Source organism: Peromyscus leucopus, chromosome 6 (genome assembly GCF_004664715.2).
Source record: "Peromyscus leucopus breed LL Stock chromosome 6, UCI_PerLeu_2.1, whole genome shotgun sequence".
Classification (NCBI taxonomy): domain Eukaryota; kingdom Metazoa; phylum Chordata; class Mammalia; order Rodentia; family Cricetidae; genus Peromyscus; species Peromyscus leucopus.
In genome coordinates this window covers 68,937,103-68,961,806 of record NC_051068.1, presented here as the reverse complement: position 1 = coordinate 68,961,806, position 24,704 = coordinate 68,937,103, and the positions used below count along the sequence as shown (strand labels likewise).

Genomic DNA, 24,704 nt, shown 5'->3' with positions numbered 1-24,704 from the left:
CTTAATATTACTTATAAATGCTCTGCCAGTAGCTCAGGCTTATTACTAACTAGCTCTTACACTTAAATTAACCCATAATTCTTATCTATGTTTAGTCATTTGGCTTGATAATCTTTTCTCAGCACGGCATTCTCATCTTGCTTCCTCTGCATCTGCTGGCAACTCCTGACTCCACCCTCCTCCTTCCCAGCATTCTCAGTTTAGTTTTCCTGCCTAACTTCCTCACCAACTACTGGCCAATCAGTGTTTTATTAAACCAGTTCAAATGACAAGTCTCTGCAGTGTACAAGAGGATTATTCCACCGTATCTGTCTGTCTATCCCCGACCACTTCATATAGAACAGGCTGGTCTTGAACTCTGTGTAGCTGAGGATGACCTTGAAGTTCTGGTTCTCCTGCTGTCGATTCTCAGTTGCTATGATTATAGGTGTGCACCACCACATTCCAGTTTTTAAAAAGTGGGTAGTTGAGGAGTGTTTAGCCATTCATTTTGTTGTGCAACAGATCTCCAGAACTCTTTGGACGCTGAAACTCCACACACGTTAAACAGCAGTGCTCGTTTCTCTCTCTGCCATCCCTGTGCAACCACCATTCCCTGGTCCTTTAACTCACCTCATGTAAATGGGATCTAAACAGTGATTGTTTTTTCCAGTGATTAGTCCATTCAGCAAAATGTTCTTAAAATGCATTCATGGCAAGGTTTCCTTGCTTTCAAAGGCTCACCAGCATTACATTCTATTTTGTCTTTCCATTCATTTCGGGGATGGACATTTGAGTTGCTACTACTGCTTGGCTGAGTAGTGCTGCTATGAACATATATGTGCAGATGTCCATTTGAAAATCTCCCTTCCAATATTCTTAGAATTGAGGTTGTTGAGCTGAGTGGTGGTGGTGGTGCACGCCTTTAATCCCAGCACTAGGGAGGCAGAGGCAGGCAGATATCTGAGTTTGAGGACAGCCAGGGCTACACACCTGTAATTCTAGCTCTTGTGAGGCTGAGGAAGAAGGATTGCTGTGTGTTTGACACCAGTCTGAGCTGCAGTGTGAGTGAGGGGTGTGTGTGTGTGTGTGTGTGTGTGTGTGTGTGTGTGTGTGTGTGTAAAAAGAAAACATTTCACTAACACATGTAGAAAGAGTTCTCTCAGAATTGCTAGAATAGGTTACCCTCTGTCCTAGGAAGTATTCCTCAAATGCTTAGGTATGATTTATGTTGTGACAAATACCACTGTAGGTATTGGGAATTAGAACCAAACAAAAATCAAATTCTTTTATTTGGTCATCAGTAAAAAGAACGAGCTCAAATTTGAATTTTCTATTTCTCTCTGTTCATCTTCCCTCTGTCTGTAGTCTGGTTACTGGTCTGTCTGTAGTATGCGTCTTTGTCTGCCTGAACGGTCTCTGCTGTGGACTGTCCCTAACAGAGAGCTTTGCTCTGTATTTATTGACTAACACAGAAGATAAGGCATGGGGAAGGAATAAGGGGTACTTTATAGAAATCTTTAATAGTTTTACATGGGATGAAACTTTCCTGTGTCTAGCTAACCCCAGAGCACTCAGAAAAACAAATGTACTGTAAACAAATGTTATTAAGCTATATTCATATGCTGTTTCCAATATTTATGGCTGATATTTATTTTATAAGGTTGCTTCCAACCTACTGGCTGCTTTCAGCAAACCATCACAACACACACACACACACACACACACACACACACACACACGCACGCACGCGCACACACACACACACACACACACACACACACACACACCTCTGAATTTAGGGACTGGAAAAGAGTATAACTTAATGCATTAGCTTAGGTTATAAATGGGAGATCATATTAAGGTTGGTTGTTGTGTGTGTTCTCTTAAAGTTGGGTTAAACCTAAATAGTCTGAGCACACAGTAGGATAGTAGGCTAAGTCTTTTTTTATTCTTTTTTTTAAATTTTATTTTATTTTATTATTTTATTTTTTTTCCTTTTATTTTATTTTACAATACCATTCAGTTCTACATATCAGCCACGGGTTCCCCTGTTCTCCCCCCTCCCACCCCTCCCCTCCCCCAGCCCACCCCCCATTCCCACCTCCTCCAGGGCAAAGCCTCCCCCAAGGACTGAGATCAACCTGGTAGACTCAGTCCAGGCAGGTCCAGTCCCCTCCTCCCAGACTGAGCCAAGTGTCCCTGCATAAGTTCCAGGTTTCAAACAGCCAACTCATGCAATGAGCACAGAACTCGGTCCCACTGCCTAGATGCCACCCAAACTAATCAAGCCAATCAACTGTCTCAACTATTCAGAGGGCCTGATTCAGCTGGGGGCCCTCAGCCTTTGGTTCATAGTTCATGTGTTTCCATTCATTTGGCTATTTTTTTTTTTTCAATAATTGAGTAAAACCGAAATTTATTATAAGCCACAGTCGTCCTAGGGATCTCCATGCTATATATATAGCCTCCATGGTTCTATGGGTTGTGGTCTGATTGTTCTTTATTTTATATCTAGAATCCACTTATGAGTGAGTACATACCATGACTGTCTTTCTGGGTTTGGGTTACCTCGCTCAGGATGATTTTTCTAGTTCCATCCATATGAGTAGGCTAAGTCTTTAGTGAGCTCAAGTTGCATTATTAAGTTGGCTGTGACGTCCAGCAAAAGCTTTGTCTCTTTGAATGCAAGAGATATTTTCATAAAATTGTTATCACTTCAAAAAATTGTTAAGTTCTGTCATCTTTTTTTTTTTTTTTTTTTTTTTTTGGTTTTTGGAGACAGGGTTTCTCTGCGTAGCCCTGGCTGTCCTGGAACTCTCTAGCCCAGGCTGGCCTTGAACTTAAGATCCACCTGCCTCTGTCTCCCGAGTGCTGGCAGCATGCTGTCATCTTTTGTTGTTGTCTGGACGTGTGATTGTCTGTCTGTCGAGCTGTGGGTTCGGATGACTCTGAAGTGAACATTGGCAGGGTGTGGCAGGCTTTCTTTTGGGCCACCGCCTAGCTCCCAAATAAAGACATGGAGACTCATTAGTTATGAATGCTCGGCCTTATCTTATACTTGTCTCACTAGCTCTTATAACTTCATTTAACCTGTTTCTCTTCATCCACATCTTGTCGTGGGGTTTTACCTTTCTTTCACACTGTATACCCTACTTTCACTGTTTCCCCAGTGTCTGGCCACCGGCCGGCCGGCCCCAGGTGTCTTCTCCTTTCTCTTTCATTCTCTCTTCTCTCTCCTCCAGCCTAGAATCCTCCTCTGCCGCCAGCCCCACCCATCCCTCTCCTGCCTAGCTATTGGCTCATCAGCTTTTTATTAGCCCAGTCAGGTGCCTTAGGCAGGCAAGGTGAAATGGCAACACATCCTTACATAGGTAAACAAACTCAGCATAAACAAATGCAGCCTAATTTTACATAGTTAAAGTAGTGTTCTACAACGGCATAGAGCCAGGAGTTGATGCAGTCTCTTGACTCCAATCTTGAACTCCTTTCCTGAGATTTTGGGAAACCAGGTATGGTGACACACATCTGTATTCTCAGAACTCAAGTCTGAGACAAGAGAACCATGAGTTAAAGACCAGTCTAGTGTACATGGTGAACTCTAAACAGGCCTGGGTGAAATACTGTCTCAAGAAAAAAAAAAGAAGCAAAACTATGGGAAGTGATTTGTACCTTAGTGCTACAACATCTGTGTTCTCCTTTATTCCAGTCCTTCCTCATCCTGGTGTGTGTGTGTGTGTGTGTGTGTGTGTGTGTGTGTGTGTGTGTGTGTGTGTGTGTGTGTAAAGAGAGAAAATAAGAGAGGGAGAATGAACATGCTTATTTTAGCTCCATACTTAAGTTCGTTGCCTTAGGTCAAAGTAGCTTTTATTTAAGTCCAGCACATGTGTTTCCTAAATGAATTTAGGCCACACCTATTCCTGTTCCCTGACTTCATCAGAGAGTCTTTCTCACTCAGCCTGCCCAGGGAGGTCTGCCTTTGGCTTCTCCAGTCACTGTGATTACCGCTGCTCCTGTTCTGAGTACACTCTACACACTTTTCACCATACACTTTGTTGTATCATTATTACCTTTAACAGACAGTGTGTACTCTCTCCTTCCTCTCTTCAATGTTTTCATGTGTTTAGATTTACTTTTAACAAGAGATTTCTCATCTGCCACCCTCCTTTAGTACTAGTTATTCTGGTACATACACCTGTGTGGTGACATTCACTATGGCGATGATGATGGTGCTGGTGGTGGTCCAGGTGAATATAAGGTTCTCTGAAAATGCATCAGGATAAATTTTCTTTCTCTGCCTTTGCTTTGTGATAGGCTGTGGATGATGTAAAGAAAGGTTACATTAAAGCAGAGGAGAAGTCTTACCAGTTACAGAAGCTATATGAACAAAGGAAAATGGTCATGGTAAGTTTGTGTCTCCAAATCCTTTTCTAAAATGCCCCGATTACCTCTTAACCTTCTTGTCCTAGTCAATTTTGAAAGGTACCACAGCCTGGTGAGAGGCTTAATTAATAAAGAGGGGGTACATCAGACTTTGATGTAGAATCCCATTGTGTTTCCCCACTTATTACATCAAAAACCTAGATTATTACACATAGGTACATAATTTGTTAATAATAACTAAACCATATTCTTTTGTATGAAGATGGGATAGGACAAAGCTGGGAATAGTGATCCACTTCTGTAATCCTAGCACTCTGGAAGAAAGGAAGAAAAGATTGTCCTTAAATGTCTAGTGAGTTCAAGGCCAGCCTGGGTTACATGCGTCCTGTCTCAGAACAGCACAGCCATAACACTGGCTGGAGAGTTGGCTCAGTGCTTAAGAACACTTGATCTTGCGGAGGACCTGAATTCGATTCCCAACCCCGCATGGCTGCTCACATCTGTAACTCCAGTTTTAGGGAATCTGATGCCCTCTTCTGACCTCTACGGGCACCAGGCACACACATGGGATACTTGTATACATGCAGGCAAAGCATTCATACACATAAAATAAATAAATCTAAAAAAACTCCTTAACATTATAATATAAATATTCTGTAAGAGCCTGGTATTTAGATTTTTTTTTTTTTAAGTTTTTAGTATTTATCAATTATGGAGCATGTCTTAGCCCCGGTTAGCCTGGAGCTTGGTATGTAGCCCAGACTGGCCTCAAACTGTAGGTATAGACCAGGCTATCCTTGAACTTTCCATTTTAGCTTCCCAAATGGTGAGACTACAAGAACAAGCCACCACATTCAGTTAAGTCTTTACATTAACATTTAGTTTAGTTGTGGTTAGCAAAGTCATTACTTTTACAACTTGTTTTTCTCCATTTGTTTAGACAGTTATGCTCAGTAGTGCTTTGTTTAAAATGTATGATTTCCTAGAATTGTATTTGATTTAGCCACTACTGGCTTCATGTAGCTTTTTAAATATAAATTTGATTTTTAAAAAATTTATTTAAATTTATTTTATGTGCATTAGTGTGAAGATGTCAGATACCCTGGAATGTGGGTAGCCATGTGGGTGCTGAGAATTGAACTCAGGAACTCTGGAAGAGCAGCCAGCGCTCTTAACTGCTGAGCCATCTCTCCAGCCCCTAAATTTGAAATTATTTAAAATTTATTCCTTTGGTTATACTGACCACATTTTAAAATAGTCCTGTGTGGCCAGTAACTGCCATGTTGGACAATACAGGTCTAGAACATTTTCAGCATCGCAGGAAGGTCTGTTGGACAGTTCTGCCTAGCAGGTTCTTTAAATGTTTTAAAATTAGTTTTTAATTTGTATCTGCCGTAAATACAGTGGTGGACATTGTTAAAAAAAAAAACTAGTAAAAATAAAACTGGTAAAGAATACTTACAAATAATATATTTACAATTTAATATAATTTAATATAATTTATAGTATAATGTAGTATATTATAAATTATAAATATAAATTTCTCTCTTGGCATATCATTGACAGCTGAAATTTTTGCAGTGTTCCATGTGTATCACACAGCAGCAGATGCATTGCTAATGATCCTGATAGACTACTTGAATTAATTTTTTTGCCTTCTCTATACTTATTATCCATTTAAGTTAATTTATTGCTTTAATTGGGCCAGGTGTGGTATATACCTATAATCTCAGCCCTCAGGAAGCTAAAGCAAGAGTATCATTATTGAAGACTAGACTGGTCTGTCTAATGAGTTTGAGTTTGAGATCAGCCTGGACACATAGTGAGACCATGTCTTGACATCATTCATCACCCCCTGTACGTACACAGAGAACCATTAAGTTAAAAGGTAAATAGCCCATAACCTACATCTAGAAAGGATATTTTATCACTTACATGATAAAAAAAATAATCTCTTTTCCATAGAAAATTACCAGAAATCAGGGAACCATCTTACCAACACAAGCTAAAATAGAAAATAAAAAATCTTAAAAGTATAATTAAATATTGGCAGAATTTTGGCTAAGGGAAAATAGATCACTGTGAGTGAGGCTGTTCTTTAAGACAGTAGCCCTGGGACCAGGTGTGATGGCATACGTGAGCAGATCACTGTGAGTGAGGCCAGCCTGCAGAGTGAGCTTCAGGCCAACCAGGGCTACTTGGTGAGGTCTTGTGGGCTGGAGAGATGGCTCAGTGGTTAACTGCACTGGCTGCTCTAGGAGAGGACCGAGGTTCAGTTCCCAGCACCCACATCAGCAGCTCACAATCTCTAACAGCAGTTCCAAGGGATCTGATGCCTTCTTCTGGCCTCCACAGCACCAGGCACACATGTGGTGTATAAACATACATGCAGGCAAACATGCATATACATACAAAAAAAGTAAAACATTTTAAAAAGCATACTTGAGCTGGGCAGTGGTGGCACATACCTTTAATTCCGTTACTCAGGAGACAAAGGCAGGCAGATCTCAGTGATTTCAAGGCTAGCCTGGTCTACAGAGCGAGTTCCAGGACAGCCAGAGCTGTTATACAGAGAAACTCTGTTTCAAAACAAAACAAAACAGCATCCTTGAGATTGTGAAACCTGAAGAGCTTCATAATCTCAGTTCAAGTTTGGGGGGACTCCCCCCACCCCCTGCCCCAGGTTCCTCTCAGGCCCTTATCTCCATTAGACCTGGTCTGTCCTTTGGCAGGTCAGCTAGGAGAACAGGATTCTTTAGAAGGATTGTTAGCCCATTCACCTGTAGTGTACTGCTCTGTTAGGCACCACACCTCTCTCTTAGCAACTACCGAATATTTATACAATGTCCTTTACTATATCTTTCCTCTTCCACCCAAGTGGTTGACATATCTAAGTCATATGTAATGAATCAAGATCATATTTAGCTATTCAAAATTGAGAATGGACAGAATAATTCTATGTGGCTGTTTTGTCTTTAAGACAGGGTCTCATGCCCAGGCTAGGGCTGTACTTGCTGTCTAGCCAAAGCTGGTCTTGAACTTCTTCCCCACTTATATCTCCCAGGTCCTAGTATGACAAGTATATACCACCATGCCTAGCTTTAAAATTTTGTTTTTTAGATACATGTTGTAAATATGTTAGAAATAAAAATTTACCTTTCTAGTTTTGAATCTATGTAAATTTTCAATGTTCTTTTCAAGTTTGCTACTCAACAGTGTAGGGATTGTCTACTTAAATCTGAGAAATGGTGCTGACCTGAGAGTCTCCAAAGACCTTGGTCCCAGTAAGACTGTATCTGGCTTCTCATCAAGGACACGAGTGCCTTAGTTTCCATTCAGATTATTTTTAGGCCAGTCTTGGAGGTCTTTTGATTTCAAGGGTGACATCATTGACTCCAAGGACAGGAAGAGGAGATTCGGTCTGTGACAGTCCTGTTCTAGACTGGTTATGAAGTATTCGTCTCATTTTACAAAGTACACTCAGAGTGCAAGCCTTACCCAATGTCTTGGTTACTTTTCCTGCTTGTTGTGACCAAATACCGGACAAAAAGCAACTTAAGGGAGGAAGAATTTACCCTGGCTTACAGTTAGAGGGATATAGTCCATCCTGGTGAAGTGGGGGACAGCTGGTCAGGGCCTGCCTCTGATCACCTACTTCTTCCAGTAAGGCTCCCCCTCCTGAAGGTTCCACAGCCTTCCAGAAACAGTGCCAGCCAGCTAGGGACCAAGTATTCAAACCACACGAGCCTATCTGAGACATGTCACGTTCAAACCACAGTGTCTAGGATCATGTGACTGACTAGTTAGAGCTAGGATTTGGAGTGGTATTAGAACTCCAGTGCATGTTTCCCCGGAATCAAGGGAGAGAGGGTGTCCTTTACTTCCAGGCGGCCTTTTTTTTCTAGTGGGAAGGCCCAGGAATAATACTTTCTTAGTATCACAGAGCATTCAGGATACACAGAGATCCATATCTCTTCTGGTCACTTTTTCTAATCTTTATCTACATGTTGCTTTAAACAAAAAAACCTTTACAGAGGGCTTGGTATGGTGGTATAAACATGTGATTCCAGTACTCATGAGGCAGAGACAGAAGCACAAGTTTAAGGGTAACCTGGCATACTTAACCTGTCCCAGGCCAGCTTACCAGGCTACATAATAAGACCCTACCTCAAAGACATTCACCTCACCCCGACAAAAATTCTGTACAGTCAAGTGCCCCATTAGGAATATGGCAGGTGTTTGTCAGAACAGCAGATGTGTGTCCAGAAGAAGACAATTTTCAATGGATTTTTTTTTTTATGCTAGCTGTTTTTTGTTAAAGAACATGAGCAGAACTAATCTTCAGGTTCTGTGATACCCACCTGCATTACAGCTTTTTAAGCACCATTAAGCAGCATAGCTGTGTATTGAGCTTATCAGTGTTTCTAATGACTGTATTAGGAGTATGGCTTGGATTGAATGTTGGAGGCCTGGGTTTGGGGCATTTTTTTCCCCTTTACTATTTTATTGTAAGGTTTTTTTGTTGTTGTTTTGTTTTTTTGGTTTTTTTTTGTTTTCTATTTTTTATTTTTATGTATTTATTTTTGGTTTTTCGAGACAGGGTTTCTCAGTATAGTTTTGGTGCCTGTCCTGGATTCTCTCTGTAGACCAGGCTGGCCTCGAACTCACAGAGATCCACCTGGCTCTGCCTCCCGGGTGCTGAGATTAAAGGTGTGCGCCACCACCGCCCAGCTTATTGTCAGTTTTTTAACATACAGAGAAGCTGGAAGGATGGTGCAGAAGGTACAGAAGGCCCCATGTACCACGTGCTACACTAGCTGGCAGTCTTCACCTTTCTAACCTGCATGCTGTGGTTGGCTTTGTCTTGTACTGGAGTTTTTGGATTTTTTTATTTGCTTGGTCTCTGTGGTGCTGCAGGTTGAACCTAGGGCTTCACACATGTTTGGCAAGTATTGTTTTGCTGAGTTAACACTCCCAGTCCCTACCCTGGAAGTTGTTTTTGTTTTTAATGTGTGGTGTGTGTTTGTCTGCTGGTCTCTGTGTACCACATGCATGTAGTGCCCAAAGCATCCAGAAGAGGGCGTCATCTTCTGGAGCTAGGGTTATAGCCAGTTGTAAGCCCCAGTGTGGGTGCTGGGAACCAGACTTTGGTCCTCTGCAGGCACAGCTAGTGTTTTTAAAATCTGAGCTCTCTCTCCAGCCCCCTGCTCTGGAGTTTTTAGAAGTAATTTCCAGATCTGTCATTTCATAACCATTCTTTTTTGCACACCAAGTGGGTGTACGCTCACTCCTCTAGCTCTCAAGCCATTCTTGAGAGGGAAAATGGTTGAGCCCTTTGGCTAATGATAATGGAACTTTTAAAAAGATTTCAAATGCTGGCCAGTGGTGGCAACACACCTTTAATCCCAGCACTTGGGAGGCAGAGGCAGGCGAATCTTTGAGTTTGAGGCCAACCTGGTTCCAGCCAGGGCTACACAGAGAAGTTTTGTCTTGACAAAGAAGACAAAAACATATTTTTTAAAATTGTCATTTGTTAATTATGCATCAAATTCTGTGCTAAGTATTTTCTATTTGATGCTAACAAATAACACTGTGACCTAGGTGCTGTCATTATTTCCCACTTTATAGAGTAAGAAGTTAAGGGTCCAGGAATGAGTAACTTGCCTAAAGTTCTATAGCTAGAAAATAATGCATTTGGATTCCAGTGTGAGGTAACCTGAGCCCAGCCCAGTGAGCCGTCACTCCTCCGTGTGCCGCTGTCTGTCCCAGGCCTGTCGCTGGGTCTGTCACATCCACCTGTGTGTCGCAGGCCTTGTCCTCTGCTCACAGCTGGAGCAGTGGATGGTGGCCGAGTCTACTGGTAGAGGAAGGACAATAGAAAAGGAAGAGACAGACGGGTGGAGCAGTGATGGGGGAGGGATTGGGGAACAGGCTTGAAGTCTTCTGGCTCTTCTGAACTCACGGGCCTCTGTTCTTGTTCGCTGTAATTTCCCATCTTCTAAGTTACTGTATTGAAGAAGAAATATAGTAGGCAGCGTGTGACCCTTCTTCCTGGACACCTAAGCTCCTCATAGCAGTAGTGCCAGTCCCCAGTAGCTGAGCCGCAGATCGCCTGGTGTCTCTTTGTGCTTCTGTCATTTCCTTTTTTTTTAAAGCAGTTTTATTTTATTTATTTACTTACTCACTTATGATTTATTTATTTATTATGTATACAGTGCTCTGTCTGCATGTATGCCTGCAGGCCAGAAGAGGGCACCAGATCTCATTACTGATGGTTGTGAGCCACCATGTGGTTGCTGGGAATTGAACTCAAGACCTCTAGTAAAACGGCCAGTGCTCTTAACCTCTGAGCCATCTCTCCAGCCCCCTGTCATTTCTTAGTAAGAGAGAAGGCTACTGTCTGGTTCTCAGTATGGAATTCCTGCCCATATGCTGAAGTCACCTAAGGTAGTGTGCCCCTGCCCATACCAACAGTGGCTAGTCTTCCGTGACTTTCATGTGAGGGTGTGGATGCTCAATGCTGTATGCATATTTCCCAGGCAACCCTTGAAAGCACACCAGCTCAGGGACCATGAATCTTTTTACTTCCTCCTTATCTCCTTGTAGCATAAATCTTAAAAGTTCTTATTAATAAAAACAAACCCAAGGCCAATTATTGGGGTGAATGCTGGAAGATCAGAGAAGCAGAACAAGCCACAGCTTCCTCACCTTGCCAATTCCTCAGCTGATCCTGTTTCCTCAGACTGGAAGCTTCTGAATCCTCATCCAGAATGGATCTCAGCTGAACTGCTTCTCAAAAGTCTAAAAGTTTAACCAGGCTCTAGTTCCTCGTCCTCACGCCTTAAATACCTTTCTGCTTCCTGCCATCACTTCCTGGGATTAAAGGTGTGAGTCACCATGCCTGGCTGTTTCCAGTGTGGCTTTAAACTCAGAGATCTGGATGGATCTCTGCCTCCCAAGTGATAGAATTAAAGGCGTGTGTGCCACCATTTTCTGGACTCTGTATCTAGTGGTTGTTCTGTTCTCTGACTGCAGATAAGTTTATTAGGGTGCACAATATTTTAGGGAACACAATATCACCACATCTCCTCTTGTCTCTTTTATGCTTCATCCACGTGTCTTCTGTTTTTCTTGCTCAACTTAGAATGTGAGTTGAGTTAAAGACCAGCTGAAACAGTAGAGTGGGAACAAGGCTGAGTGAGCTTCAGAGTTCACAGCCCTCTCTGGATTAATCTTGTGAGGATCATGTATTTACTTGTTTGGGTCCAGATGCTTTATGAGGAGTCATGTTGTCTTAGTTTCATCCATGCTGCTGTGATGAAATACCGTGACAAGCAGCCTAAAGTTTATTTTAGTTTGCAGTTTCAGACTGTTCTACGTTTCACAGCATATGCTCATAATACATGCATGCATGCCTATGTTCAGCTCACCTTTTTCTCTTTTGACAGTCTGATACCCAAAGCCAGGGAGTTGTGACAGGCATGTTTAGGCTGTTTACCATATCAGTTTAATCAGATAACTCTCCACAGACATGCCTACAGGCAACCCAGTCTAGACAGTTCCTCACTGGACCTCCTTTCTCAGTTGCCTTTAGAGTGTGTTGTTGACAGTTAAAACTACCACACACACACACACACACACACACACACACACACGCACACGCGCACACGCACACGCACACGCACACGCACACACACACACACACGAACACGCACACACGCACACATGCGCACACACACTTGAGACTCAGGACAATTGAGCACTTAGGAATTAGCTGATGTGAAGAAAGGCAAGTCTAGGGATCTAGTTCTAATTGTCGTTTCTGATGAATAACCTCAAGGTAGGTTCACCTCCCTCTGCGTTCTGTAAAATGACAAAATGACTGATTGGGGTTTTTGTTTGTTTGTTTTAGTTTTAACATGTTATGAGTGTGAGCTATGTAGTCTTCATTAAGATCGGTGCAACTTGATTAGCGAAGCTAGATTAGATCCCCACCCCTTAAGTACAGTGGAAAGAGGACCACACTGACTGCCATTGGGACCTCCTTTCTAATGCTAGTGTCTTGACTATGGTGTCCCTCCTGTCACTTCATTCCTGTGTCATTTTTCCGTGAAGAACTGGGTGTTAGAAGGATAAAGGCGTGCCACAGAGGCCTGACCCAGTGCAGGGACAAATGTGAAGTCAGAAGCCAGGTCTTTGGGTGGTTAGGTGAAACACTCTTGTCCATCCCAGCAACTGCACTGTGCTTCTGTGTCTTTGTGACGTGGTTTTCACTTTTATTTATTTAGTATCTCAACATGCTGAGGACTTGTGAGGGCTACAACGAGATCATCTTCCCACACTGTGCCTGTGACTCCAGGAGGAAGGGGCATGTTATCACGGCCATCAGCATCACGCACTTCAAACTTCATGCCTGCACTGAGGAAGGACAGCTGGAGGTGAGAGTTCCGCCTGGGACTGGGCCAGGGCTCTGTCATTGGGCACCTTGTTACTTTCTGTGTTTTAGTTCCTCCTTATGGGGCAAATGAAATCAAAACTGTGTTGATGATAATCAGTGACTCCAGATTGATCCTTATTTCACTGGTTCCTTGCACCAAATTACTCATTTTGATTATTGTGTGTATGCTATGTGTGTGTGTGTGTGTGTGTGTGTGTGTGTGCACGCGCGCGCGCGCGCGTTATGGTATGTGTGTGGAAGTTACTGGACAACTTTGTGGAGTCATTTTCTTCTTCCACCTTTGTGTGGGTTCTGGGGCTCAAACTCAGGTCAGCTTGCCCAGTGAGCATTTACCCACTGAGCTCCCTCACCAGCCTCAGTTTCTCTTATCATAACCTTTCCCTGAAACACTGAGCATTTCTCCATCCGAATCCCTTTGCCTCAGCCTAAACTGTAGACCTTACTCTGATGTTCTTGGCTGTCTAGAACCAGGTAATAGCGTTTGAATGGGATGAGATGCAGCGATGGGACACAGATGAAGAAGGAATGGCCTTCTGTTTTGAATACGCACGAGGAGAGAAGAAGCCTCGATGGGTTAAAATCTTCACACCATATGTGAGTGGGAGATGGGAGGCATGGGGGAAGTAGAGTGGACTTTTGAAGTAAGTCCTAGAGGGAACTAAAGGAAAAATAGCATGAATCTAGGGCTCTAGGAAGCAATGAAGTCACAATCCCAGGGAACTCTTTCTTTCCATTGTCTTGCCGTATTTGGTCGTTTGTTTGTTTATGACAAGCTCTCACTGTGTAGCCATGGTTGGCCTGGAACTTGCTAATGTAGACCAGGTTGGCTTTGAACTCAAAGAGATCCACCTGTTTCTGCCTTCTGAGTGTTGGGATTAAAGATGCATGCCACCACACCCTGGGTTTCTCTGTATTATTTCTATAGCCCCTGAATACATGCTTTTATTCCTTTGTTGATAACCGTAAAATCAAAAGGACCAGTTTGATGTATTGTCCTGTTGGGATTGTGAAATTGGCATCCTGTACGTCATAGTCACCACTAGAAGGAGCTAGAGAACAATAGATTGCCAGGTCTGTCTATGGTTCGCAGCAGGGTTTTTTCTATCCTGGGTGGGTTGGGAAGGTGGGATGATAGAGCTGAAGTTCAAAGTCATGTTCTTGTGCTGGTCTTGGGAAGCCAGTGAGTATTGCTACCTTTTTTTTTTTCCAGTTCAATTACATGCATGAATGCTTTGAGAGAGTGTTCTGCGAGCTCAAGTGGAGAAAAGAGGTAATTCTAAAGAATTCCAGAATGAATTTCTTCATCTTCTTGTTTAAAATGTATAGGCCCATGACCAAATACTGGGACCCTCACCTCCATTTCTGTCTTTCTAGGAATATTAGTTAGAGACTGATTATCCCATGTGAGCCAGGACATTCTCCCAGCGAGGCTGGCCTCTGGATGGTGAATGGGCTCTGCAAAAAAGCCCGGCTTCTTCCCTTGTGTAGAGGGTGGACACTGGCTGCAGGCTCTCCCATCTCTCATGACTTCATGGACCCTCTTCTGCTTGTTTGATTGATTTTTGTTGTTGTTGTTTTAATCAAATAACCCTCCATGTTGTTGCTGACCCAGGAGAGCTTCTGCCCTGAGCTTAGCCATCTGACTGGATAAGTCACAGTAGTCTTTCTTCACTAACCAAGAACATGTATGTGGGGGAAATTTGTTGCTACTCAGTGCTGGAGCAGAATTTAGAAGACTCTGTCAAAATACTTAGCTACTTATTCTCAAAGAAAATCAGGAAGTGAATAAGTCCAGTCAGTCATGGGGAAGTTGATGTTCTTGCTATAGTAGAAAGAACACTGGGCTCTGGAAGTCATCTGAGATTTCTCCTGCTTCTTTTATCTGTGATTTGGGCAAAGCAACCTCCTTAGATCTGAATTGTCTCTTGTAACAGGAAGACTGAGCCAGGTGGTACTATTGAGAGTCCTCCATGCCCAGAGGCTGTGGTTCTGAGTGGGAAGATGGATCCAGTTGTCAGCCAGGCTTGCTGCTCCTGCTGTGTGCGGGCTGTCTCCAGACTGGAGGCCACACTGCTCCTCAGTAATTATTCTTTTCTTTTCCTTTCAGAATATTTTCCAGATGACGAGGTCACAGCAGAGGGATGTGGCCACCTAGCCTTGCCTCATCCCTTCCCTTCTTGTCCTCATCCTCTTAGCCTTTTGTCTCCCATGCCAGACAGTAACCATTAACACAAAAGAAGAAAAAAGTCATATATCCCAAAGTCCTAAGCTAAATATTATTAATACTTCCCTGTGAATTTCACGTCTCTGGAACTGAGCTGGTAGAGAAGAGCAGGTTGATAGTGCCAGAAGTCCACTGAGATCAGACAGAAATAAGGCCAACCAACTCGCCAAAGGCATCTTGGTCATTTTCCGGGCCTCATACCAACAGACTCTCCTTGTACTATATTTTTAAAACTGGAACTATGAACTCCATCCATTTGCACTGTTCAAGCATATATATGTATGTATGTAAAAAATTATATATACACAAATTAGCTGCACGTATATACATATATATTTCTTTTTAAATTTCATATTGATGGCAGTACCTTTTTTAGCTTGTGTTTTTACACACCTTCACTGATTCATGATCTCTCTCTTGCTCTCTTTATTTTGAAACAAACTTTAAAAAGGAAAAAAAAATACAGGGAAAATACCTCTCCTCATGAAGGACTCGAAAAGTTTACAACCTGCTTGGGTTTTCCCCCTTTTTTGTATCGAGTACAGTTTCTGGCTCTTGGTTTGCCACAGAGTCTGAGGAGCAAGGAGTGTGGTGTCTTTGTCTTCAAGAGGGTGCTGAGGAGGAGAAAGGCTGTTTCTCAAGAGCAGTGAGACTGCGCGTCTGCAGGGAATCTAAAGATCCATGGTCTCAGTTCCAAGTCGTCTTCCCGGTCCGTCGCTCCCACTGCAACCCGCTAGTCCATTCTCCATCTCCTTCCTGTTTAGGGCCCAAAGCAGAGTTGAGGGCAGTCTCAGGAAGCTGTTCTCACAGGCAGCTCTTCTTCTGCGACAGGGATAGTATTAGAGACTGGGAGTGAAGCTTGACATCAGAGGCACAAAGGTTAGACGTGTGGAGGGAAGGAGGGAGGCAGTACCTCTTATCTATGAGGGTTTTACCTCCTCCATTCCTGTCCCGTAACCGCCTACATTTTACATCCTCCCAGACTTCCTTAAACAGTTGTCTGGGGAGGGAGTGGCTTGGATAAAGTTAGAGTCTGAGTCTCTGTCAGCCAAACCATAGCTCTGCTCATGCCAGCCAAGGGCCCAGCAAGAAGTGGAAATGTGCTTGATGTTGGTTGATTCCACTTTTTACTTCAAAGGGGACTGGAGAGAAGTCTCTCAAAGAGTTCTTCAGCTGGGGCTGGGGCTGGGCCTCTGTTGGTAGAGTGCTTGCCTAGTATGCATAAAGCCCTGGGTTCCATTCCCAGCACCACATAAACCTGGGTGTGGCAGTGCACATCTGTAATCTCAGCACTTAGGAGGGGAGAACAGCAAGGTCAGAAGTTCAAGCCCATCCATCCTCTGCTAAAATGTGAGCTCAAGGCTATCCTGGATCCCATGAGACTCTGTCTCAGAAGTAGAAGAGGTCCTTATCTGCCCTTGCATTTAGACTTCCTAGGACCTAAGAACTACATTTGGGACACAGGCCAGGGCTGGCACTGGGGTAATATTCTCAGACCTTGAGTTCCTGCTTCTCTGTTTTACCTTCCAAATAGAAGCCTCCATAGGCTGGCATCCTTGACTTTATGTAGCTGGAAGGCAGCCAGAATCGGGTGTAGTTGGCAGTGTTGGGTTTCGTTTAAAGTTTCTTTCATACTGATTTTGCAGAATACTATGAGGCCACTTTTCTGTCTCTATAATTCTGGTAGCCACTTGTCTCAGGAAGGTGTGAACCTTTTAGGACAGCCTATTTATTCCCTCTCTGTGGGACCACAAAGTATAAAATATAAGAATGGGGAGTGTTTAAAGTTGAAGAAGATAATACTTGTTTTGAAGGCTTTAATCCAGGATCAGCTCTTTCTTCTGGCTTTAATAATGTCTGAGTACCTTAAAAGTAGATGCATTGATTTCTACTCCAAGATGCTTTGGAGGCCATCTTTGCTCAAACTATAAAAATAGCGACAGTGTGCCCTGCTCCCTCAGCGGGATAGGCATGAAGGTCTAACGACAGTCTTCAGCGTAGAGACAGGGCTTTCTGGAGGTCCCGAGGAATGAGCTCCGAAGGTGTTGGCCTCTTAACAGAGTCTGTGTGGGAGCAGAGCTGTCTTGAGGCAGTCTCACAGCTGCAGCCAGGAGATGGGGAGGAGGAGACCCATAGGGCTCACAGTGGGGCTCCAGTCATGGGGGCCCACAGGATCAAGCCCCTGTGCATGAAGCTGTGTTAGATGTAACTCTACTCCACCCCATCTCCACCCCCGTCTCCCCTGCACTTCCTCCAGCCTCTACTGCGTTTCTTAGTCCTGGCTTCTGCCCAGGGTGGCATCTACTCAGTCTTCTTTTGCAGCTTATCTCTGAGAAAGGGAATCCCCCTCCCCAGCTTCACCCCAGCAGGATCTTCCTGGTCTCCCATTGTTTCCTCCATGTTTAGTTTCTATTCTCTGAGACAAAAATTCGAGATTTTTTTTATGGACCCTGAGAAACTTGGCCCTATAGGAAGCTTTGCCTGGGTAGTGCTTTGAGCTGGCCGCTCTTTGTACTTTTATCCTGGTCTCCATTTTTCGCCCTCCCCATGCTGAGGCCTGAGCTCAGCACAGCTACAGATATATTAGTGCTCAGGGCAGCTCTGAGGCCTGGACAGAGCTCTCAGGGAGGAACGAGATCAGTATTCCAGCATCCTCTTGCCTGCCCATTTAGTTTTACCCTTTAGTTTTCTGGGCCAGTAGCTTTGAGTTATCCCCTTTTATAGCTCCAAATTCAGTGCTTGGAGCAGCAGAGTAGGGCACTGATAAGAGGGGACACCTCTTTCATCTCAGAATTTCCAGCTTAAGGGCCAGCTCCTAGAAAGCGGTTTTCTTAAAGGGACCTGAATGCATATGAGTTGACCTCAAGTCTCCAGGATGGGAGGGTCTCCCTGCTCTCCTGTCCATTATGCTGTCTGGGGCAGAGAATGGCCTCAGCACACTGCTGCTCCTTCACCAGTTTTATGGGTTACTTTAACTTCTTTTTGGAGGAGGGAGAGTGTCTAAATACTCAGAGCTAGTGGGAGGCTAGTAGGAGAATGCCTCTTTAGCCCTCCACCTTGGGTTCCTCTTAATCTAACCCTGATTGTATCTGCCAGGCCTCCTTTACCTAGACAGCAGCAGCTTCCTCAGTAGTAACTGAGGGTGTATGGAGACTGGGCTCTGAAGACGGCCTGACGATGGTAGGAGCTCTTGGCCAGCTGCTAAACATGGGTGCCAACTTGATACCATGCCCCCTTTTAAGCCAGTGAGCTGGGTTTTAGTTTTTCCCAGGCCATGCATACTTTTAATTTATTTGAGAGAAACTCTAATTGTATTTTCACTGCAGTATCTTGTATTTTTATTTGTGATTTATGAAATGTGAAGAGAAAATGCAGAGACCACACTGGCTCCAGTGTTTCTCCAGCCCCTGCTCTAGAGCTAACCACTCTAAGATTGTTTGGTAATGTCACTTAGTGTAATTAATTGTAACATATTCTTTTAAATAAATTGATTTATTGATGAAACAATTTCTTGGTTTCCTAGACTGCAAATCCTTTGGGTTATGTGGGAAGAACTAAACAGGGGCCTTTGAGAGTTCAGTCGGAATGGCTAGTCTGAAATGAGAGGGAACATCTAACTGGGTTTCCCAGGTAACCGGTGAGGCAGGGAATGGAGGCAGGAAGGAGCAGTTCTTTTCCCATTGGCTCCCTCAGAAATTCCATCTACTACCTCAGCTCGGAGTTTGTTGAGCCCTCCTGCACAGAATCCTGTGACTCTCCACAGACCCCTCACTAACCAAGCACAGCTAAAACCTGGGGACATGGTGTTAGGCCCCGCCCACCCCAGTGTCGCTTTTCTAAATAAATAAGGAGACAGTTTTATATCGCCCCTAGTGAACGCCTAGGCAACAGCAGGTATGCGGCTTGTGTTCACTCCTCTGATCATGTGCCTGAGAATAAGCGTGGTCCTGCTGTCCTTGCTCTTACAGAGAGCCCAGGTACCAGGCCACCTCCTACTCAGAAGAGAACCTGCTCCCCAAAAGATCAGCATTTGTAGTGGGTCAGACATTTCTTGGTATTTCATAGCCCTTTACCACATGCTTTTGTTCCTTTGTTGACCCTGAGAGCAAAGACCACCGAGCTTGATATTTAGATTTGGGGAGAGATGATATTCACAGTCTCATTCACCCAGCCACCAATATCTAGTGTTTGGAATCTGACAAATACTATGCCACTGACCACTAGACATTAAAACATATTTTTTCTCTTTAATAAGGAAAGTTCCATAGAAAGGTAGAATTATAGAACTAGAATTACAGAGGTCAAAGTCAACACCATTAAATACCATCTGTATGGGACATTGTGTAAGAAACCGCAGTAGATACAGGCATGCTCATAGCCTTACAGAGGAGAGACAGGACAGCCTCATGATACATAGTGGAAGGTTTCAGTGCCGTGAGGACACTAATAAAAGGCCCAGACATGGTGCATGTCTATAACCTCAGGATCTGAGGATTAAGAGTGCAAGACCAGCCTCAGCTACACAGTAAGTTCACAGCCAGTCTGGGCCACATAAGACCCTGTCTCAAAATTGAAGGAAGGGCCAAGATGGCTCAGTATAGATGCTTGCTACCAAACCTGACAACCTGAGTCCCTGTGTCCCACATGGTGGAAAGAGAAAACTGATTTTCACGAGTTATCCTCTGCACACACATGAGTTATATTGATTGCACATATACAATAAATATAAAAATATTAAGACTTACAGATGAAGGCATAAAGGGAATCTTAAAGTGATATTTAATGTGAATTATTTAACATGAGTAGGATTTCATCAAGCAGGACTTAAACAGTAAGGGGCTGTTATGTTCAAGACATTGAAGCAATGGAGAACGAAGAAACCCAGGGTAAGAAAGACCAGACTTGTCCAGAGCACAGTGGAAATATTGTTTCAGCGGAATATGGAGTATGTACAAGAATGAAGTAGAAGGTAAGGGTTTCCACAGCCCCCATTTTTACGTGTGTGTATGTGTGTGTGTGCGCGTGTGCGTGTGCGCGTGTGCATGTGCACATGTGCGGGTCACAGTACACATGTGGGAGGCCAGAGGACAGTTGTGGCAGTTGATTCTTCTGCCATATGAAAGGCGGGATCAATTAGAAGACTGATACAATTATTCCATTAAGAAGCAGACACAAGCGGGCGGTGGTGGCGCACGCCTTTAATCCAGCACTCGGGAGCAGAGCAGGCGGATCTTGTGAGTTCGAGCCAGCTGGGCTACCAAGTGAGCTCCAGGAAAGCGCAAAGCTACACAGAGAAACCCTGTCTCGAAAAAAAAAAAAAAAAAAAAAAAAAAAAAAAGAAGCAGACACAATGATGACTGAAAGGAAAGAGAGAGAATGACAGGCTGTAGAAATGAAATCTTTCATAATGTAATAACACTGAATGTCCATGAGAGGAGAGGAAAAGGCTCCCAAGCTCTGTGACTAGAGAGTGGAGAGCTGAGCCAGGCCAGGTCACCTGCAGTACCAGCACTTGGGAAGTGAAGGGTTAGGAATTCAAGAGCGTCTTTGGCTATATAGCAAGTTCGAGACCAGTCTGGACTTCATGAAATCCTATCTCAGAAAATAAAGCAGCCTAGAGGGAGGCCTCATCAGTTAAGAGCACTGACTGCTCTCCCAGAGGACCCAGGTTCAGTTTCCAGAACCCACATGGAGGCTCACAACCATCTTAACTTTAGTTCCAGGGCATCCAATCCCCTCTTGGGTTTCTTTGGGCACCAGGCAAATGTGGCGCACAGATAAACATGTGGGCACTCACATTAAAAAAAAAAAAAAAAAAAAAAAAAAAAAAGCCAGGCATGGTGGCACATGCCTTTAATCCCTCTAATGCAGGGAAGCAGAGAAAGGTCAATTCCCTGAGTTTGAGGCCAGCCTGGTCTACAGAGCGAGTTCTAGGCCGGCGAGGGCTATACAGACAAACCCTGTCTTGAAAAATCAAAAATCAATCAATCAATCAATCAATCTTTAAAAAAAACAACGAAAAGCCCCAACTTTGAAAGTGTTTTAGTATTGGACTATTCACATTTAGGCACGTGTGGGAAATCCCGTATAGATGACTAGGAGTGGTTTCTTTAGAGGTGTGTGTGTGTGTGTGTGTGTGTGTGTGTGTGTGTGTGTGTGCGCGGCGCGCGTTGGGATTACCTGGCCTGGGGTTACAGGCAGTTGTGGGTTATTCTGTGGGTGCTGGGGCCCAGAAGCGGGTCCTCTGCAAGAACGGGAAGCACTTTTAACCACCAAGCCATCTCTCCAGCCCCTGTGGTTATTCCTTGTTTACTAAACAGCTTCTGGTGTCGAGGGCACCTGTTGAGGGCAGTTGGGCTTAGCAGTGAAGAAGGCATGTGAAGTCACTCTACAATCGTGAGTGAAGAGTTGACTCCACCCATGGAGAACAGGTTATATGTAGGTGAGCAGGTGGAGGATGGTGGAGGCAGAGAAGCGTCCTGCAGACTTCTTTCGTGGGGCAGTGGGTTTAGACAGTAATATAGTCGGGAAGCCATCCAGACCTGAGGAACTCAGTCGGGGCTTTTTTGTTGGACTGACTGGAAGATGTGGGAGAAGCTGAGTGTGGTGGCCCATGCCAGTCGTCTCAGCTCTTGAGAGGTCCAGGAGGAAAGACTGAGTCTGAGGCCACCCTGTCTCAACCACCCTTCCCAAAAACAGAGGGGGGAAAAGAAATGGAAAGGTTGTAATCCAGATTTGGACATGAGTGGTGCATGTGGTAATGTTTACTAATAGAAAAATGAAGGGAAAAGGTTGTACCACATGAGTTTAGGAGAAAAGTGAGGGACACGTATGTGGCAGGAGGTTTTTTTGTTGTTGTTTTGTTGTTTTTTCAAGACAGGGTTTCTCTGTGTCGTTTTGTGCCTTTCCTGGATCTCACTCTGTAGACCAGGCTAGCCTTGAACTCACAGAGATCTGCCTGGCTCTGCCTCCCGAGTGCTGGGATTAAAGGCATGCACCACCACCTTTTTTGAGCAGGTGAGAGAATCTAGTCCATTGGATGGAAATCTTGCCTCTGGCAAGAGAAAGTTGACTCGGAGAAATAGAAAGACAGTGAGCCCCATGTGCTAATAAACACCTGTGATCCCAGAACTTGGGAGGTGGAGGCAAGAGGAGCAGGAGTTCAAGTTCATCCTTGACTACAAAATGATTTGGAGACCATTCTAAGTTACATGTGACTCAGTGGGCCACCAAGGTGATACAGTGGTTCAGTTGCTTGCTACCAAGCCTGATGACCTAATTCAATCCCCCATGACCTGCATGGTGAGAAGAGAATAAACCTCTCCCCAAAGTTACCTTCTACCTACCACATGCCTTGGCACATGCTTGTCCACATATTTGCATGTGTGTGCACATTGAATAATAAATGCTTAAAACTAGAGGCTGAGCCCGGCAGTGGTGGTGCACGCCGTTGATCCCAGCACTCAGGAGGCAGAGGCAGGTGGATCTCTGAATTAACTAAGTTCCAGGATAGCCAAGGCTACACAGAGAAACCCTGTCTTGAAAAGCCTAAATAAATAAATAATTTTTAAAAATAAGGCCTGAAAAGTGAGAAAACAAAGCTTTTCTAAGAACCAAGAGGTCAGATCTCTTCAAATTCTCATGTTTAGAGAAGATACTGAAGCTTGGCCATGAAGGAAATTCTTGGGTCACAAATACTTGAAACCAAAGAAGTGAAAGACTGTCTCAAAGAGGCCATGCTGAGTCAGCAAGGACCAGTGTCACGTGGGGCACGTCACACGCACATGCATATTTTCCAGCCTTCGAATTGTAGGAAGAGAAGAGTTTGAACTCATCCAGGGCTTCCCCCCTTCTGTGTCCTTATCAACTTTAGTCTCCTGCCTGGATGTTTTCCTTAGTGTTGGGTTTGGGTTCTACAATTTAAAGGACCTCTGTCTGGTCTGTGACTGTGCCACCTACACTCTGGTGCCTCACACGTTACTAAAGCACACAATGGAGGCAGTCCCCAAGAGCAGGCGGGTGCCTGGAGGGAGGGGGGACACTGGGAGATTTTCTTGGTCTGAAACTCACCTTTCATCTTGGTTCTGACCTACAAACCCTTCTAAAGCCAAGATGGCTCTGGAAATTCACAGATACCGCCAATGCCTGTTGGCCTTACACTTGCTCCCCATTCTTGCTCCCATGTGCATGGCACACACAGCCTGTCGCCTCGGTTTCAGGGACTCTGTTAATTAGCTGAGCATCCTGCCCGAAGCCTCATTCTAAGGCCTTGTAGTGGCTAATCTTCGTTGTCAGCCTGACTAGATTTAAGACCAACCTAGGAGAGCATGTCCCGAGAGGATGAACTGAGAAAGGGCCCCTGCGTTTGGGTGGGACTGCAGGTTATCTGCTCTAGAGCCATAAGCAAGCAGCCTCCCACTGCCGCCATGGTGGACTGCCTTCCTCACCAACATGGACTATTCTCCTGAGCCATGCACGTGTAAGCCTCTTCTCCCTTGAGTTACTGCTTGTCAGCTGTTTGGTCAGAAGAAAAGTAAGAGCCAAAAACCAAAAAAAAAAAAAAAAAAAAAAAAAAAGCCGGGCGGTGGTGGCGCACCTCAGACGCCATCCCATTCTTGATCTCTACTAAGACCTGCTTTCCCTGAAGCCACACCCAGATGTATCTCCAATAGTGCTTCGTGTGTGTGTGTGTGTGTGTGTGTGTGTGTGTGTGTGTGTGTCTGTCTGTCTGTCTGTCTGTCCTTTCATCCCAGGCTAACCTCAAACTCCTGAGTCCTCTGCCTCAGTCTCCCAAGTGCTGGAATTCCAGCCATGTGCTGCCATGCTCTGCCTTCTTTTAAACTATTAGATGCTGCTGAGAAGAGAGGAATGGGGAGAGGTGGGGGTTAGCTGTGAGGATTTACACATGGCTGTAGCTTCTCTCTTGCCCCGATTCTTCTCCACCGCCACCCCCCACGCTTCCTTTTCTTACTCCCTCGCTTGTTTCCTCATTTCCTCTGTGTTGGTGTGAGCATCCCTGAGCATCCTTGGCACGTGCTTTGCCCTTGGCCTACATCCCCAGCCCGCAGTCACACTTGACTGGACACCTCTGGCCTGAGGCCAGGTCCTAGCTGGATGGGGTCAAGTTTGTAAGAAGAGCCTGGGGAGAGATGCTGCCTACCAGCAGCAGGTGGGCGGTGCACAGTGGCGGGAGACCATACCACGTGATCCCTGTGAGCTCACAGGGTCCTAAGAACTGAGTTCAGACCTTCCGCCACCGCCACCGCCACCGTTGGAGCACTCCAGCAGCCTGTCTGGTACTGCTGGGGACCGTCACCTCAGGTGACAGCAGGTGGAGGGCAGCACTTGACAAATGTTCAGCTTCCCTAGCTTCCTCCTTTCTGGCATGTGACTCTGGGAAAAGGAGTTAGCCTTCCAAACATCTTCTCTGTCTGTCAGTTATCTTCTGCCTCTAGGGCTGTTGGAGAATGAGGAGTGAACGTCAAGGGTCAGCACAGGACCCCCAGCAGCAGTGGCAGGGTTACAGCCAGCTCCTAGTGCCCCCGCCCGAGACAAGACTTCAACCTTCGGAGAGGTGGGGCTGGTTCCCCGAGAGGCCCCTGACCAGTGCTGGCCCCTGTGCTCAGCTGCAGATTTTTCCCTGTGCTTGACTCTGAAGAA

At 44.7% G+C, this 24,704-nt stretch overlaps 1 protein-coding gene across 2 annotated transcripts in view; it reads left to right on the top strand.

Moving 5' to 3' along the window:
• Snx27 (sorting nexin 27) overlaps positions 1 to 18,551 on the top strand; it is an 86,216-nt gene extending 67,665 nt beyond the window's left edge. The window contains exons 8-12 of one of the 2 annotated variants that reach the window (XM_028857446.2): positions 4,294 to 4,383; positions 12,651 to 12,800; positions 13,286 to 13,414; positions 14,031 to 14,090; positions 14,928 to 18,551. In XM_028857446.2, the coding sequence (XP_028713279.1) occupies positions 4,294 to 4,383; positions 12,651 to 12,800; positions 13,286 to 13,414; positions 14,031 to 14,090; positions 14,928 to 14,975 (477 nt within the window). In that variant the 3' untranslated portion in view covers positions 14,976 to 18,551. Of the gene's footprint in view, positions 1 to 4,293; positions 4,384 to 12,650; positions 12,801 to 13,285; positions 13,415 to 14,030; positions 14,091 to 14,194 lie in introns of both variants that reach the window. The other variant, XM_028857447.2, reaches the window with a different exon arrangement.
• The last annotated feature ends 6,153 nt before the right edge of the window (positions 18,552 to 24,704 follow it).